At 33.4% G+C, this 20,339-nt stretch overlaps 1 protein-coding gene across 1 annotated transcript in view; it reads right to left on the bottom strand.

Annotated features, from left to right (window-relative positions):
* LOC143900198 (neuronal calcium sensor 2) overlaps nucleotides 1-20,339 on the bottom strand; it is a 145,878-nt gene that overhangs the window by 91,201 nt on the left and 34,338 nt on the right. The window contains exon 2 of the mRNA XM_077411263.1: nucleotides 18,369-18,414. Coding sequence (XP_077267389.1) covers nucleotides 18,369-18,414 — 46 coding nt within the window. The remainder of the gene's footprint in view (nucleotides 1-18,368; nucleotides 18,415-20,339) is intronic.

Raw genomic sequence — 20,339 nt, 5'->3', positions numbered from 1 at the left:
ATATATACGCTTGTTCGTAATCAACGAAATTCCAGTCAACGAAAAACAGCAAGCAATCTCGCACGAAGCCATAGTGCAAGACCTGCATTTCTGAAATGCTCATGCACACATAAAGCTCCACAGAGAACCTCTAAAAAATTCACCTCGCATTCATCTCAATAAAAAACGTCTTTAACATCTTGTTCCTAAAAGCGTAGCTTTAGAAAACTATACTCCAGATGTTATGATTTAACAGGTTAAAAATCAATATTTGTTAAATGATATATCGTTACACACACACACACACACATTGGAAAGTTTGTGACTCTTGCAACAATTAAAATTACAAATGCAAGAATGAGAACAATAAGTATATGTCGCGATAATCTTACTCATTGTCAGTCTGGTATATCGCGGCCAATTGAATAAAATAAAATATTCTCTATTTTTACGAGCAATATAAAAAACTCCGTTTGAAAACGCAAAACGCGTCCTTATAAAACAGTATAAAATATACAGGTTTTTTTCAATTTTTCATTTTCTAGATAAAACAGTATAACACTCAAAAAAGTACACACGAGTGTAGTTCATTTGTTCTCTCATTGCCGTTATACATATATAGTTCTTTTACAGTATACTGTAATATACACAAAATTTATACAAGAAGTCGACGTGAAAACGAATTAAGTTTAATAAATTAACTTCAACAATACGAAACTTTTATATTGTCCAATAAACTTAAAGACCCCAATCCTCAACAAAAATTTCTCTAAACACCATATTTTTTACAATTTGTGAATCTATAATATGTTTCAGTAACTTCTTTTGTTAAACTTTATTTTAAAAACATTTAAATTAAACTTTAAATGAATTAAACCGGAATCCACTAGAATGTAATTAAAAATTATAACTAAAAATATAACTGAAAAAATATATTTCCTGCGATAAATACTTCAATAGATTTTTCAAAAAATGTTAATATACAATTATATCATCATAGCGATTGATATCAACATATATAAGGTAAACTCGGGTAAGATGGTCAACCCATGTTCATTCGATGTTTCATGGCAAGCTAGAATGAAATAAGAACATATAGATTGGCCATATCTTTTCTGTATAATGGCCATCTTACCCGAGTTTACCCTAACGGCAAAAAAATTGTTCTAACAAACGAGGTAGTGCTTAGCCAGATCTGGTGTAATAAATGAATTATTCATCGTGAGATTTGTCGATGACAGAATTGTTCTAACGGTAAAAAATGCCCGAAGCGATTTGCATTATAACTCGGTTACACGAACCGTGTCGCTCTAGTTAAAGCTCTAAATATACCAGCCGAAATAGCGTGCGATACGTACGACGCATACTTGATTCGTTACCGCGATCGTTATTGCACGCCGTGCACGTTGCAGATATGTTAATGATAACGCTGAGAAATATTATAAAGTGTATGACCTTTGCGTTTTTCTCGCTGGACGTACGAACAGTCCGGAATGTCTTAATCTTAATTACCCTTATGATGACGATATACGTTTTGATAAAAAGAATAATGGGCAAAACGTCATTTTATCGTGCCGCAAAATCTTACTTTTTCTATTTTTATTAAACTATTTTTGTTGAATCTATCTTGAATAAAAAATTCGCGCGGATACGCAAACGGAAAACATTGAAATGCGATTCTATAATTCTTTTAACTTCGAGGCATGTTAGAATCCTGTCGGTGCATTGCACGTTTTAATCAATTAATCTATCGCGTTACGTAGTGCACGTAGATACAAAAATATTCGTTTTGTATGACTCGCACGGCAAAAAGTCGCTAGAAATGCACGTGAATAAATTCAATATACCTTAATTGTTACCACAAAGTAACGCTCCAACAAAAACGTCGCGCACTACGACCTTTCACATTTTTTAATCTCGAAATAAAATCCGCAGATTTATCTATGTACTACCGCTATACGCAATACGCGTATTCGAGTTACAATCTCGCTCAAGAATGATGGATGTGCAATAATACAATACGTAAAACAAAAATTTAACTCAACAAAACTTGCATGTAACTAATCACCTATAGCTTCAAACAAAACGTAAATAATCGTGCAGAATTATTTTTTACTGCTTTAGAAATTCTCAAAACACGATCAAATAATTTGACGAACAAATCATAATTATCGAATATATATTTATCAATTAAATCTATCAAAAAATTATTCACAATATCTGCTACAATAATTTCCTTCTTAATTCCCACAAATAATTTAAAAAATTAACAAGCGTAATCTCTTCTTACAATAGTAACTCTTTCGTTTTAATATGAATTATGTATGTGAAGAGCAGAGTCGATTGCAATTTATTAGGATCAAAGTTAGCACGTCATACAGGACTATCATTCCACATATTAAGTGACGCATTATAATTATAATGATGTCTCATTTTACCCTTACTTAATATCTCTACTGATTACTCTTTTTATGACAATTATCCAATTTGCCGTTAATCGAGTAAAGTATATATAGGTCTTAAAGAAGAATCGAAAGGGCTATATACGCCTTTGCTATACTGCCGTTTCGTAGTACACAAATATACAGGCAATTTAAAAGTTCTACATTAAATTCTAAACGCTGACAAATGTATTAATTACAGGCAATAAATTCTTGAATGTCTTGTATTTTAAATTCGCATTTCGATTAACGTTACTCTGTATTAAAAAACGTGTCATCTCCCTTTTTGAAACTCAGCCTCGGAGAATTCCGTTAAAACAACGTAACAGATAACGGCTAATTCCATCCTTTTAAATTATCCTTTATTGTATTTTAACTTCATCATCAAACTATTTTTACACTCTCGTAATATAGCCATTTTTCTTTTTTTTTTAATTACACAGCTGGTACGCAGGTATTAAAATGCAGTTATTTCGAAATAGCTTCGTTTATTTAAGTTATAACATTTAAAACTTATAAATAAAGAGAGACATTATAGACACTACTATCATGAGATGTGCAGAAATGTAATTTTCAAAAATACATTTTCAATCCTTTTCACTATATCTGTTCTTCATGACGTTTCTCATGACACACACACACACACACATTTCTACTTTCTTTTACTTACAAAATAGATGCATTATAAATAACTATCATTGCATCTTTAAATTTATCCTAATTATTAATTTATTTTAAATCATAAGTTAATAAATATGATTACCGCATAATTAATTTGTTAAGAATTAAGAATTAATGAAAGTCATAGAGCTGTAAAAAAGATATAACAATGTTTACATAATCCTGTAAAATTTGTATATGAGATTTTTGTGTATATAAGTCGTCATTGTGCTACACACATTAGGTTCGCGTGCCGCTCGAAACAGCGCGGCGCGCAGATAACGTAATAAGTGCAAGCCGGTTGCGAGAACCTTGACGCATGGCATAAGAAGAAATTAAGATCGCGGATAAGGATGATCAACGGGGATTTCGAATAAAGTAAAAAATATCTGCTCGCATGTCGTATGGCTATGAAGTAAAAAAGGGAAAGCAGAGCTTGTTCTGTATATCTTGCCATAATTTGGAGAATCTCTCCTAGACGACTTCAGACAATGTATCGTTGTCCTGTGGATAATATATCCGCGACAAGTCCACCTACTTTTTATCTTACATTGTTTAGTGTGATGTATATTACTCGTTTGTCTTCGTAAATTTTGAGATTGTTCGCTAGATACTCATTGCCATTGCCATTGTATATATAATTGAGTAAAAGCATTATTTATTGCTCTGTCTCAACATATAATAACGTTATTAATTGTGTACTTCTTATTATTGCTGCTGCTGTAACAAATTACTATTGTATAATCTGTGTGACTCGTATAACACGGAATTCGTACATAACACGGAATGCATCCCCACGAAATGGAAGTCTATATACTGTAATTTCTCACAAATCTTAAGAACCAGCATTGAAATAAATAAATGTTACATTCAAACTTAAATCACAATTTCAAAGCAAAATATCGTCCATAATTATTTTCTTTTCACGAAAATCTTTTATCAAGTTTTTCTTGCTTCCAAAATTGTTCGATGTGTGCGATGAATACGTGATTGTAGAAACCATAATAAATGCAGTGTTCAAATATTCCATTTGAAAGAAGACTGAATGTCAAACAATTTCGTGTGTGACTTGATAATTCTCTCAAAACAGTATTTTTCCGACTCATATAATTACGTCGAAGTACTCTCGCTCTGTATTTAATAATGTAATTAAATAAATTTACGTTCAGCGATTTTTTAATGTACGCGATTACTTTGCCAGTCCATTCATAAATTCCGTTTTAAACACATTTTAGGTAAAAAAGCGTTTTCCGTTATCAACGATTTTTTAGTGCGCGCATCGAGTCGCGTATCAGAATTTTTTACGCATTGCAGCTATAAATTAAATCCTTATTCGATCCCGTTGGCGCCACTAAACGTCTATACCAGCCAGAATCAAACTGCGTATCATAAGATAAATCGTCCTAACGCGTGTATATGCATCACAGTGCGATATTTGCTGTAAAAAAATTACCACAGGAAACTAGATATTTAATATTTAACTCCTCTCGCGCGCGTTTCGCATATACCCCGAAAATTCTAATAAATTTCAGAAAAAAATAGAAATAAAACTAGAAAATTGCACACATGTTTTGAGAGCTTTGTGCTAAGTAATCCTTAGATATCTACAGAATAATGATATTTCGTTATCAATGCACACCTATGTTCCTGTATTCTAGGCATATTAATTTGCGCGCTCCACGAAAATATTAATATATTTTTCTTTCCTTTTTCCTTTATTTTAAAATGAATCACGTAAAAAACCAACTTTGTTAAAATAACCAGAGAATAATCTATTTTTTTAGATACATGATATATCGAATTCGCTCTGTTGAAAAAAGTAAAGTCATTCGATTTTACAGTCGAATGATTTTATTAGACTATACAGCTTTCACATATATATAGTGATTCATGATCGCATAGATGCATGAAATCGGTACACGATCTCATTCTACCAAAATTTATCAGTTTTTCTTTCGAATGCCCAAGCGTAATCACAGTTTGAATATTTCATAAAGTAAAACCAACGTATACATCGTTGTTCCTCTAAATCAATTTTCAAATAAATTTCCTGTCGTCGCGTTCGTTACGGGCCAGTTGGCATCTCAGACTAAATCATGTCTATTTTCTTCATTTTTGATTTATATTTATTTCAACCGGAACACGCAGCTCGAGTGCATTGCAGTTTATGCGGTATGTACGCGATTTCATTGTAAGTTTCTGACGTTTCCATAAAGGGTGAGTTATAATATCTATCTTGCCTATATTGAGCAATCCTATTGTTATTTAAAAACTAAAAAAAGATTGCGCACAAAACAATTAAGTATATTCATCATTTTTAATCATATTGAAACAATTGCTACTCACTCAACATAATTAATTTAAAAAACTTAAAATTAATTTAAAAAAAATCAATATATTTATTGTAAAGCGCTATAAAGACTTGACTTTTTAAATATTTTAACTTCTATAAAAGAAAAAACAATAAATAATATACATAATTAAAAAAGCATTATAATTTAGTGTATAAATATGCAAACATAACTGCATAAATTTGAAAATATTAAAATATATTTTTATTCACCATTTTTACTTATTTCATATATTCCAGTAATATATATATATATATATATATATATATATATATATATTTTTTTTTTTTAAAATATTAAGCATAGAATATAAAATTTTATATAATATTCAGTATTATACATAAAGACAACTTGAGTTCTTATAATAATTAAAAGCGCGCGCGCGTTAGAAAGAGAGAGAGAGAGAGAGAGAGAGAGAGAGAGAGAGAGAGAGAGAGAGAGAGAGAGAGAGTATCTCGGAGAATTGACGACACCCGGTACAATCCGCACTTGCGTTTCGCCGTCCGGAGTCTCGCGTGTTTCTATTTTAATCGTAATCTCGCGGCGGGAACGTATGCCACCAGGGTACAACATTTCTGTTTTTTTATTGTTTACATTTTAAATTAAATTTTTATAAATTTTATATATTTAATTAAATTAAAGCACGTGTGTATTCATGCCCTCAATTAGCTGAATAATTCTATGGCTCCATATATGAAATATGTATCTCATACTGCATTAAATTGCGAAAAACAAAGTAATTATTTAGGAAATTACATTCTCTGCAGTACATTTTACGAAAGCGAATTACACATATAACATTTATAATATTATTATTACGTTAAATGTTTGACAAAAATAATTATTAAATAAGGTTGATTCGCTTGCTATACAAGCTAAAATAATTATTATACATGCTTTTCGAGAAATGTGAAATAAAGTATCGTTCACAAGCGTTTCACAAGCGTCTGTATTCCCGCATTATATATATATCCGCATTAATTCGGGATGCAAAGTGCACATTAGTCCGCACAAGACTATACTTTAATAATATTTGCGAGGGTTCGTACGCAGCCGTATAATTTGATTTATGAATTAAGTGAACATACATTTTCCCGCAAACAATAATTCTCTTTAGTAGTGTTTCATATGTTTCACGCACCCTACAAATCTTGTTTCAATGCTTTTTCATTTTAACTTATATATTAGATGTCATTATATTACATGATTAAATGTATATATTAGAATTAATAATCGCAAAAAGGAAATAATCGGCAAAAAAATTAATGATTTTATTTATATTTTATATATGTATTATATATGATACACATTTTTATTTCCCCGAAATAAAAATGTCTTCTCACGAGAAATATATCTTTTATAAACAAACTCAACTTGTGTGTGAATAAAAAAAATAAAATAAACTTACGATTTTGATTAAAATAAGGAAATATAGGCGGCATTATATATATTCAAAATTATTACAGATTTCTCTCTCTCTCTTACAATTTCACGGTTTGTATAATAAATCGACAATCGACAGAAATAAACCGATCTCAAAAAGTCGCCGATTCGAAGTAAGATGTGACGTGCGCTTTACGAAAGATTGGAAGCACAGCGATGCCAAGTATTAGAGCGGTATAATAAGAACATAACAAGAGAAGGAAACAAAGTGGTTCCTGCTGCCCATCTTGGGTAGTGCCAAGACCAGGCGAGATTAATCCGCGAATCTTTGTATTCCAGACTGTTGTTGGCGTCCTTTACGTTGAGCCACAATGATTTTAAGAACACAATTTCGCGCATTTCTAATTACCAACGAAATATGAGATAGATGACAGAAACTAAACGTAAAGAAAATTGATAACGGAAAGAAGAAAATGCGAGAAATAAATCATCAGGATATTTTGACAAAGCAAATTTGCGAATTCTATTTAAATGCAAATTTTTAATCAACGATTTATTTTATTCCATTGCAGACGTGTGCTTTTACTTGAAATAAAGTATCGTACACAATAATTTTCATAAAACCAAATTTTTTTCGTCTTTAAGATAATTAACCGTATACGGTTCGTGCACAAGACTCAACTCTGACGAAAGCTTAGACGCGGTATTCGCGATTCACCGAATCCATCGCCGCAGTTTCAGCATGACGATTCGCACAGCAGATGCACACATATATGTTAAGCGACATCGTGATATAGCAATGCGCGTAATTGTTAAGCGGCGAGCTCAGAGATACGGGCGGCAATTGCGGAAACGACGCGATTCGCGGAAAACACATTAATTACAGGGCGCGTGTGCGTGCACCGCGGAAATTAGTAATAGCTCGGGGTCTGGGCGTCTCATACCGGGAGTAATCCCGGATTAGAGGGTGCTCCTTACGACTGATTGCATTTCCGTGAGATATCGTGCGAAATGAAATTCTTTTTCCCGTTCGGAACCCCATCGTGACCTCGCAGATGAGATCTGAACAGATACATATACACACACATATATATATATATATATATATATATATATATATATATATATATATATATATATTAGATGTCTCACTTGCACTTGAAGTGGCCATTAATTATACTGTTGATTCAGGACGGCTTTTAAGATAGTTAAATTACACGGTAATGATCTCGCCATTGCCAGATTGCAGCAAACGAATAGCCTATCTGTATCTTCATTCCGATAAAAACTGCGAACCTCGCCGGGGCTTCTATCATTATACAATTACTTGACAAATGACGATGAAGAAATGAAGCGCGCTAGAATTAATGTAACACACACTTTGTGTGTGTATGCGTATAATGCGAAGTAAGAGAGGCGCTCCATTTCGCTTCAAGTTACTGTTGAACTGTATCACACGAAACTTATACGTCATACGATATATGAATGAGAATGATCTGCAACTGGTGCCAGCGCGGGTATGAATAAACTTTATAGTAATACGAATAAACTCTTATTTCAAATATTCGTAAAGATATTTACGAGATTTTTAATACTCAAGATCATCTGTAATTTGCATTTTCACACTTATATTTATGCGATATTTATAGTGTACTCATGTGATAATTAAATTCATTAACGCTGTTCTACTGGATTGCGTTTAAAACGAGGCGTCCTTGTGGCGTGGCAATATTGGATAACACCTCCAGGCATTATGATATTGAATTGCTAATAACACAATATAATAAGCGTCATGATATTTGAGTCGCAAGAAAACAGGAAAGGTAAAATGTTGAAAGAAATTTCCTGTTTCTGCATAAAACAGGTTTAATCCTTGATAACACCGTGAAATATCACTTAATTATAAATTGGAAGCCACATATACCCACACACACACCTATATTTTTTAACTCTCAATGATTTAATCAATGTCTTTTATTTATACTAGTTGCATATTTATTTTATAATCAAAATCTTCCGTCGTAAAAGGTTAAACCATATTAAACTTCGTGTTATGTAAATTTTTAAACACCATTCCTAAGAGATTTCACAACATATAATTGATTTTTAACATTATAATCAATTAGATACGAAAAAATATTTTTTTAATTAATATATTCCAATAATTTTTAAATATGTTGTATGCACAAAGAATATGATCTCATCATTGTGACTTTATTTTTAACATAATAATCGTCATAATTGCATGAGTCATTAGACGACAATAACAATCCTCTTCCTGTGTTATCATTCGCGAGGTATCTATATAATATGACTCGATTCTCACATAGCAAATGAATTCTTTAATAAAACGCGGATGGTTCGTATAAGAATGAAACTTTAATTGTGATTCAGGGAATTTCAGGCATAAAGCCAGAGAACACATGATTGCCAAATCATCGAGCGTCATGCCAAGCACGTAGTCCGGTTCAATTTGCGCACTAATCACACGATAAAACCTAATTTTATCATACATTTTATTTGCTTCCGTATATCTATTCTATTTCCAGTTCCGCAGATTTCGCAAATGGAACTGGAGAGACATATATCGGTCGAAAATAATGATGGTATTTCAAGCACGGAACGTGCATTCGCAGGTGCAAACGAGTCGTAATTGAACAGAACCGTCGTGTAAGACTATCTTGCTTTGTGTAACGCGCGTTTTTAACCCGATTCAACGTAACTGGAGCACAAGGACACGCCTCGCTCGTGCTCCGTTTAGCGAAAACACTTCATCGCTCGCGCATCCTCGAAGAGGATGAACATTAGGATGAAGGATGAACATCGCGAAAACTACTCTTGAATATCTCTGAAGTTCTGTATGAGATAGATTCGCGCGTTGCAAAACACGTTGTTAAAAATCAGAATAGTTAGATCGACTGAAAAGTTATCACTAGCTGATTTATAGAACATATATTATACATAAATTATAGTTTCTAAATTATAAATTATTGAAAAAAAATGTCAAATAATTTTTTTTTTTTTTACAGAAGTGCAAATAAGTAAAAAAATATAAAAAATACTTCATATAACTTTAAATATATAAGAAATTCTTTAAGTAAAAATTTTTTGAAACTTTGCTGTTAAGATATTTAATATTAAAAAGCTTCAAAGAAAGAGATAATTTTCTATTTCTTTATCAATTTTCGGCCGATAAAAAAAATTATGTTGCATTCTATTGATTTATTGAACTGAATACTGACAGAGAAATATGAAAATTTCAACCTTGAAAAAAATTAGATATAAAACGCTTAAGAGATATGTTCCATTTAATGCTAACATGTCGATGAATTGTGTCAAACATTATCTTATATTGAAACACGATCTTATAATTTATAATTGACTGTATTGACATCATGAAAACCGATCAAAACTGCGTTTCATCGTTCTTAAACCGAGTTCTAACATGAGCACTCACGGTTTAAATTACGCCTTTGCAAGAAGCGCTAAGTACACGAGTTTGCCACCGCTGCAACTTTCAGCGTCGTTCATAATATATAGTGCTATCAGACTTCGCTCTACTATATACTGGCAAATAGCAGACGACATGTGCATTCTGCGAGTGCATACGTAATGCAGGTTGACACTCATTCTCCAGATAAACAATAGGGTTTGCTCACGAAAGAGATATGATCTTAACTGTTCATGAAAGCGCAGTCAGATTGCACCTAACGATATTGATAATTATCAAACGTAAAGCAGAACATTTGATAAATTAATGCTATAAATAATGTCATTTTGAGTCAATCACACTTTCTTGGTTAATATTGATTTAAATTATAATAAAAATATTTTGTATTTTGTGGTATAATATTATGAAAAAATCATAATTCTGAGAAGTCTACTGATAAATATATCTCCAAAAAAATTTTTTCAAAAACTCTCATTATGCAAAAAAATAATCCATTCATTTGCATATCTATTATTAATTGTACTATAAAACTTTCTAATTAATTTCTTAAATTTAATTTGTATCCATATACCATAAACTACTTCTCACAATTTATCATCGAAAAACATTGATATTAAAGATACTATTTCAGAAAGATTTGTTTTATAACAAAAACTCGTCTATTTTCCAATATCATCAATTATTATCAAATATATGGCGTGTAAAAATATCGATAAACGTATAATTTTTTGCGGATTAGCAACAGAATATTTATTGAAAAAATTACGATTCGAATTATTCTAAAGCAAACGCAAGACAATTAAGACCTGACGATAATGATGCCGCAGGTAGTGATGGAATAATTGCCAAAGGATAGAATGTGTAATCGTTGAACAAAGGGTTATAATGTTGGGAAGAGACGTAGACTATGTGCGTGTACATATGTATAGGTACGTCGCCAGTAAGAAGCGCTAATTATACTTTTCCTGCTATATACGCTCCCATCATGCATGTGTGAAATTGGACGTATACAAAGTTTGAGACACAGCACTGTTTATCTGTCAACGACAGGTTCTTTGACAAGTCCGGAACTAATTTTCCCTTTACGAAACTGCATGCTATAAAAGATCATCAAGAGGTGCAAGTGTTTCGTCTTTAATATTAAATATTAACAATTACAACACTCAATAAAAAAATCATCAAAATTAAAATCAGTTTAAAATATATATATATATTTTAAACGGATATATTTTAAGCGGAGAAACCAATTTAAATTATATAATATAGCTTTAAACTCCAGAAATGTAAATTAACACATAATTCGAGGTTACTATTATAAAGCAGTTTTACTTACAGCTTTATTGGCATTTAGAATTTTTGTAAAAAAAATATATATTGGCTCTAAATGTCAAAAATTTTTCGTTAATTTTTCAGATTTTAAAAGACGAGAAGACGGAAGATGACTATTGTAATGCATCTGTTTATGTTTACTATGTTTAGAATGTATGACAATTTACTTTAATTTTTGCTACTAATATTTATATGATATTCATATTGCAACTTTTATATGTCATATTATATTCTAATAAGATTTCTACTTAAAAAATAACAATATCTTATATTCCTAAGAACTTAAATTAATCAACACGGAAAAAATTTACGAATCATAGCATTTAATGCTATATATATTAGCATTGAATGCTATGATCGTAGCACTAAATGCTATGGACATAGTAATTTTACTATAAGACTATAGCATTTAAACTTGAGCGTCTTGATGGTCCGCAGTTGGTGCGGCAGCATAGTAAAAATTTAATATAAAATTTTCTCCGTGAAGAGAAAGTAAAACAAAACGGCAAAAATCGTGTCAAAACGTATGAACGTTATACTTTAATAATAAAAGAACTTTTTCATGAATAATATAAAAATGTTTCAATCTTCCTATTTCAAGTTGTTTCTATAAAGTATAAATTATTAAGAAGATTCGCAGAAATATGCTTTTCAAATAACCAATGTACTGTAGCTGACCTCCTATACTATTTTTAACCCGCGAATCGATTTTCTATCCCATAATAAAATCAATTTTGCAAGAGAAAAATCAAAGCCTCGCAACTCGTGCCTGAAAGTACGTGCGTAAACACCGGTTGATAATTCAAAGGTTAATAGGAACGTGCGTAATGGCGGGGCAACCATTGCAGTATACAGATACACACATCGCGGAAACTAGTAGCGGCGGGTTCCCCGGCCTGCTTGGGTAAAGCTGGGTCGTAGTGCTATCGATCTCCGCCCACCTGGAGACCTCTCTACCCCTGCTCGTAGATGGCTCGCAGGATGAGCGTTGGGCCTCAGGAGAAGGATCAAGAGAGAGGGTTGGAAGGATATAAAGAAAAGATGTAAAGGGGAGGATGAAGTAGAAAGATTGTGCGTATTATACAAATACATATACATATATACAGCGGTACATATATATATATTATACTAACGATATGCCCGACCCCACGGGGTTTGCCCCGAGAGCGCACCCTCGACAACAATCGTTTTCCCGGAATGTGGAGGAGAACGAGTCCACGCACCGGCCCTCGGGGTAAGACGCGATCAAATCGACCGCGGAGCCTGTGGCGAATTTATTTCGCAAGGGTGCCGCCAATCACGGAGTCACACACCGCGATAAACGTCTCGTCTCGCGCGTGACAGCCGTCAGAAGCCTGATGATGATGAAAAGCATCCATTCACGCGGTAGATTAGTTCCCCGTATACTTCTCATTACGAAACCATCCGAGATTTCTTTCTCGCCAGAGTATTTTGCCTCCTAGCGTCGAGGCGTGCTCAATAAAAAATAAAAGCGAGGATTTTTATCTGCGGCAAGGTTTATTTATCGAAACTAGAGTTTACTTGAACACGCAGAGATTATTTATTTTACGTGATAAAACAATTGAATTTTATCAAGCGTTGTTATATTATTTATGCTATTGACATCGCAAACTTACATCACTTATAAACTTATTAAAAAAAAGTATAGGTTGTAACTTTCCATGATGTAAACTATATAAGCATGTAATCATTTATTCGAATCGTTGCCTTTTTACCGAGATGTTTTGCTTCTAATACGTCTCAGCATCAACATTCGAGGAGAGGTCCTATACTTAAAGCACCACCTGAATTTGAAATTCAACTGGCCGACTTTGAGATTTTAAATTTAAATTTCGATAGGATTTTAAGTCGTCGCGACGCAATCGGGGTAAGTGTTACGATGGCATTTTCGATAATGTAAATGGACGAGTTAAAGTGAGTCCATTCTTTGTGGAAAAATATTTGGTTTCTACACCAAGTAATCCCTGGACCGCCCTGTTTCTATATTCGGGAAAGGCAATCTGCATTTGCGGTATGACACAGCCTAGTTATTTCATCGCGTATCTGATTTTTGCAGCTGATGATTTAAAACAGTTTAATACTTATTTCCAAAGTACTCAGAATATTTTTGCAACATGTTTTTTTTAATATAATATATATAATATAGTAATAATTTTCAAAATTATTTGAATTTACTGTAATGCGAAGACGTAATAACTTACGTAAACTTTTGTAATACTTTGTGACAGACCTATAGAAAATTTATTACAGTAATGTAACGTAAAAAAGTAGCAATATATGCACACAAATAATTATAATAGTTGTAAAAATCACATCAGTAATTCTATTATATATTCTGTACATAATATACAGAATTTTTCGAATATTAATATATGTATATCTTATAGTTTCATTACAAATGTATATTTTATTAATTGAGTTTAATTAATTTAAGTAAAAAAAAGATCAAATCAATTTTATATTAAATCTTTATATAAATACAAAGTTTCTGTCTAAAATTTAAAGATTCAAAAGGAAAATATATTATATGCTTAAAATAATAAAAAAATGTATAATAAATCTTAAAAAAGAGAAAGAAAAAATTAAAAAATAAATTATATACATTTGCATCTAATTTTATTTTACAATCTAAATATTAGAAAATGTGACGAAATATATTCACAAGTTTCACTCGGACAATTGAACGTTCGATATCATCGCCTATTCGCTGAACAGTCAACATATTGACTGCATGTTCTATTCAAAAGATAGAATAGTTTTCAAATTTAAAGAGGATAGAATGCGTACTTATATATACGTGCACAATAAAAATTGTGGTCTAATTGGAATGAACACATGAGTACCTACTTTTTTAAATTAAATTAATTTCAAAAAGTAAGCATGTCAAAGATTGACGAATTCCTACGATTCTCTCGCAATCATCGGCCGAAATGAACTAATCTGTCAATCCTTAGCTGGTCATTAAATGCCATCACTCTTTTTCAGCAGAACTTTTATATATGTCATTCATTTCGTCGATTGCAAATGCGAAACAAAAATTAATGGCAAAAAATATTAAAATTACAATTTACTGATATCGAAACAGATACGACTGTTTTTGATAGAGGATAATTGAAACCGATTTTTTACGCGAACGCGCGCGCCTCGGATTATACATATACATGCAAATTGACAAGGGGTCAAGGGGTTCATGGAAGTACATCGCACGTTCCGCCGGCATGAGTTTCCCACTCTTTTATCTCTCTCCTATTACGTTTATACTCCAATGGTGTGGAACGTGTTGACGTAAAAAGGGTAAAACGAAGGCGGACACGCCGGCTGAGAACGGAAAATACCCGCAAGACGCAGAGATGCGTCACGGCGCGGCCGGCGTAATAAAAACGTCGCTCAGCGACGGGGCGATCACTTCCGCGGCCTGACTCTACGAGTTTTTGCAACTCCTCGATACGTCGGCTGTGTCGAAAGTATATATATTTTTATAACATCGCACATCGCAATTTCGCCGTACTGCACTGACGCGACGTAAACTTCACACGCGCGACAAGGCATATGCGCTGCGACATGCGTGTATAAAGGCCTATCTACATAAGACGCAGAACGCAAGTCGCAAGACACACGCACAGTCTACATGTCAATTTAACAAAGAGGTTGGGTTGACATGTAGACTGATGTGTGCTTGCGACTCGCGTTCTGCGTCTTATGTAGATAGACCTTAACGTGCGATTGCGTCGGAGTCGGAGATCGTCAACCTCACTCGTTTATAGCACGTATACAATCTTTTATAAATTTTCATAAAATTTCCACACAAATGTTTTATTTTATATCAAATAAAATAATTTTCAAAATAACTATGTGTACCTTATCTTCAGAAATTCTATATCTGTACATACATATATATGTAAATACTGATAAATTCATCTCGTTAAAATTATTGCAAACATAAAACATTACGAACAATGAACGAGAGGGAAATTTACGTCGAGAGAGATACATATCAAGTTATTGTTATTTCCGCTAAAAGAAAATAAGAAAAATTTGCCAAAAGAGTCCAAAAAGTATTCTCTATCCAACGGTACCGGCTGATTTACGTTCCGGCTGCTGACGAAAACACGCAGAGAAAAACGAGGAAACGAGGAAAAGTGCAGTCGCATCGTGTCGGTTTGATGCCATGCGTTTCGTTGAGCGAAATATCGCACTGCGCAAAGGTTTATTATCGCGCGAGATAGTTTTCGCGTTATTTATATATCTGCGCGTAAACGCCGTTACCCGCGAATAAATTCGCGAGCGATGGCATTAAAATGCGGATCCTCGCCGCCGGAGGGGAAATATGCGAAACGTGTTTATACCGCGCCATTCCGCGCTGTCAAATATTTATATTCTGTGCTTTATCTTTTCAAAAAGGATTCGTACGCTATACAGCTTAAGAACGCTGATAAACGCGTATTGATCGGGAGAGAGAGAAAGAGGAAGGAGAGAGAGAGAGAGAGAGAGAGAGAGAGAGAGAGAGAGAGAGAGAGAGAGAGCCGGCGGGTCCGATTATTTCTGCTTAGCGAAGAACTTGGTAAACATCGACTGCACAGCTGTATAGAGAAAGAGAAGCTATAGCTCGCATCGCGAAATCGCCTGTAGTGCGAAATTCATCGACTCGTCCGTAAACTTCTCCTGAATTCTACCGGTGGTTCGATTAAAGCGTCGGCAGCTCTACTCAAAGTAAAATTGAAATGCCTACTGCAGACCTACAGACCGTATATCCCAAACTTAACACTGTATGCAATTGTATATTTGAATTTGAGGTTTTCGCTATCATTCTAATTTCGAGAGTACATATACGATACATATACGAGATGAAAGATCAGATGTTTAACAACCATGCATTTAGATTTTTATCGGTACATAACTATAATTGCTATATATCGTTATTAATTGATGAATTATATAGATTCATTCAGGGCGGCGGTGTGGTCTAGTGGTAGAGCGCCAGACTCGTAATCTGAGGAACCAGGTTCGAGTCCACTAGAGCCATGTAACATGGAAAAGTTTTTTTCCGAAAAACCGCGCCCCTCCGTGCAAGATGCGGAGAAAACTGTGGGCTCCGTCTTTTGGAAGAGACGTTAAACCGTTGGTCCAAAGCAGGAAACAGTTAAGGTAGTGAATGAATTGGAGGTTAGGGTTGGGTACGTCCCTTCAAAACGCCCTAAGGCCCCTTGGGGTATATAAAGTAAAATTCTTTATCCTTTATATAGATTCATTCGGATAGAATTTAGCGAACCTAATTTAGAAAATTAACAATTTATTAGAAACTACAAATACAGAGGTAATACATCGATAGAAAATACAATAATCTTTAATTTAAAATACTCGTTAATACCAACAGTAGTATGATTTTCGTGCATCAAATATTTATCTATTTGTGTGTCAAAAAAAGTTAAGGTTCTTTTTAAATTTCTTAATCTTAAATATTTTAAATAGAATCCTTAAGAAAATTGCAAGCATTAGAAAAAAGTAAGTTGCTTCTTTTGCAGTAAGTTTTTGAGGAATTATTAAAATCAGAATTATGGAAAATAAAAGAGAAAACTCGAAGTACTAATGTTAAAAAAAATTAAAGTTTTAAATATGTATAAGATTAACTTTCGGTTTTTTTGCCTTATTATTTTATTTAGACTCGTCAATTAAATTAAATTGTTATTTACCGTGTTTTACATGTATATATGTATATGTGTTTATGTATTGTACAAGATGTATATGTATTTATATATTAATACTTATTAAGTGTACATATTTCAAACTTTAAAGACATTGCTGATTAAGAAATTTTTTATAGCGCCAGATAAATTAAATAAGGAAATTGAATTTCTCTAACATTATTAGTGACCAATGAATATTGCGGCAGAATATAGTGATAAAATAAAATCATCAGACAAACATGAATAAAAAACGAGATGAAAGAGATGGCTTTGTATAGTAACTGTCGTGTATAATATATCGTGCGCCGCCAAAGCTTAAAGCCATTGATTCAATAGAACCATGTTATCTCTTTGACGTTTTTAAAAAAAGAAAGAAAGAAATATAGAATAGATATATAAAATTCCGACCTCTGTAGAACAGCCCGATTTAACAGAGCGACCGAAAGGGCAAATGAAGTTTGAATAATACGAGGAAGCTCAGCACAACTATGCGCATTACTTCAATATCATATAACGTTAAATCTATAAACGCAAGCATTCCCTCGCTGATACGTCGACCGATCCGATCGTCGGACTACACAAAAGCAATACTATATGTATATCATCTATCTGAATCGGGAATCGTTTATGATAATCTCGCGCTTTGGAATATAATACAGGATAATCTCAGGGTAAAACCGAAAGTAATTGAAATGGTCATTCCGTAAAGGGTACAGACACGCCTCATTCGAGAGGACCGAGAAATCAATATCCCGCGTCTCCCGCGACAATGTCCGAACGTGGGCAAGTTATGACGTGCGTGCTACTAAAGCGATTGTTTTAGAAATTGGAGCACGGAACACGTCGCAGCGACTGGTGACGAAACGACATTTCAAAATGCTCGTCAAAATGTGATGCTATGTATAACGTGAGGTCAAAAACTGTCGGTCGCGCGAACGCGTTGCAAAAGTTGTAACACGCCGACACGGCGACTATTGCGGAAATAGATTTCTGAAAATTTCATTCAACGTCGCCGCGGCGGTGCGCGCAATCAACGTACGTTTCGAAAAATTCAATTCAAGTCTTATACCTTTCTTGACATCTCGCAGCGCCGTGGCCGACACCACACCACTCTCCTGAAACAAACAAGTGAGAGTTTTCATGAGGGAAAAGTTGCAATATTGAGTCGTTATGTGTGGCGGGAAAGAAATCTCTGCCTTGCAATTTCACGACAGAAAGAAAAAACATGATAACTTGCTGTTTGCTCTCTCCTTCTCTGTGCATGTTTGTTCTTTTTCCTGCTATACTGAAGATAAATATATTTCATAAATCACAATTACAAGAGAAGAGTGCGATAAAAATTATACTGATATATAGCATAATCTCGGAATAAAAAATTCTCAATAAAAAAAATTGAGTAAATCTCCAATATTGTTTAATTATCCAATTCTGGAATAGTTAAAAAATCCAATTTAACTTTCTTGTCGTGTATAAAAATTAATAAATGTTTGATTCATATAATTTTCTCAATATCACGAATGTGTATAATATATATGCAGCCTAGCCAAAGAGTGCCAAAGACGCAGCTTGCGACAGTAAGATTAGATTTAGTCATAAAATCTATTCGCCACCGTCTGCCTTTTACGGTAATATGATTTAAATGAAAATTTCATCAGCGAGTGAGCAAGTGACCACATCGAAGCTCCTATATATATATATATATATATATATATATATATATATAAGAAAACTATATTATATATATGTATAACATTGCCTGATGACCAAAGCAAATTTAACGTAGCATGCGTTCGCAAAAAGATAGCCACTGATGATCCTATTCTATCTTTTATAGAAATCCATCGCTATACTAACTCGATATTAACTTCGAAAGCCAAAAAAAGATGCGTCAATCTATATAAAATTTTAATGTCGAATTTAATCCAAAAGTTGAATGTGGTAGTCTGCCGTCATATATTTTCGTCCAAAGTAAGCTCTCGTCAAATTCGACACAGCGAACTATCATGTAGGTATAAATTTTCCGGTATATCCCCGTGTAATTAACGAGCGACGAGGGACCTCCTGAAATTCAACGCGAAATGTGCTCTCTATCATGCGAATAATTAAATAGATAAATCAAAGATTACAACACGGCCATCCTCGCCGTATAGCATGGCGTTGCATTGTATCGCGGATCTCGAAAATGCACAATCGTTTTCGGTATTCCCAAAAGCGGCCACCGCATATTGTTTCAGATTATCTCACATTTATGCGCGTTTTGCGGTTATCAGCGGCTCGGTCAAGCTCGTTATTTACCTAATATTTATCGCCCTTATATATGAAATCAAAACACTATCACAATTACTACGCGACGTGCGTGCATGGTGACATATGTACTAATACGCATCCATTTAACAACATTGATATCGGCAAAAATATTTTCGATTCGATTATTGAAACAAATTTACCACAAATTAAAAAGAGAAAGAAGTTTTATAAAGTCTCAACTTGGAATTTTTTCCATCTTCAACACACACTATAGGATTTATTCTATTTTAATTATAAAGTCATCATATATCTTTTTAGATGTTCCATAAAGATGACAAATTTTATTTCATACATTACTGCAGCACGATTTAATCAATAACATATTTTACGCCAAAATTTCTTGATCTCTTGATCTCAGGTCAACGTGTAATACTTTGAAATCATATTATCGATTAATGCATATGGCGAAAGTTCACGTTAAAATGTAATACGAATCCTTTATATAGGTATGTGCGTTGCAGGAAAAACTACCATGACGTGTGCACGATGAATGGGCAAAAGCGCGAGCGATAAACAGATAAATCCACTTAAAATCTCATCCATATTATATCCGCTTTCTTCCATGGGGCACTCATGTTTTCCAGTTATTTAAAAACTGAGGAAAAACCATTTCACATGGTCCGCAGTTTTACAAGCCGGTACGGCAAATTCATTATACTTTCCTCCAGCATGCAAGAGAGCACGCGAAACGTCGAGACGAGAGGACAGATACATTTATGCTCGAATATTTCTA

The sequence above is a fragment of the Temnothorax americanus genome, unplaced genomic scaffold, assembly GCF_048541705.1.
Source record: "Temnothorax americanus isolate GAGA-0224 unplaced genomic scaffold, ASM4854170v1 Scaffold3, whole genome shotgun sequence".
Lineage (NCBI taxonomy): Eukaryota > Metazoa > Arthropoda > Insecta > Hymenoptera > Formicidae > Temnothorax > Temnothorax americanus.
The sequence above is the reverse complement of the archived record's forward strand: the minus strand, read 5'-3'. Positions and strand labels throughout refer to the sequence as shown.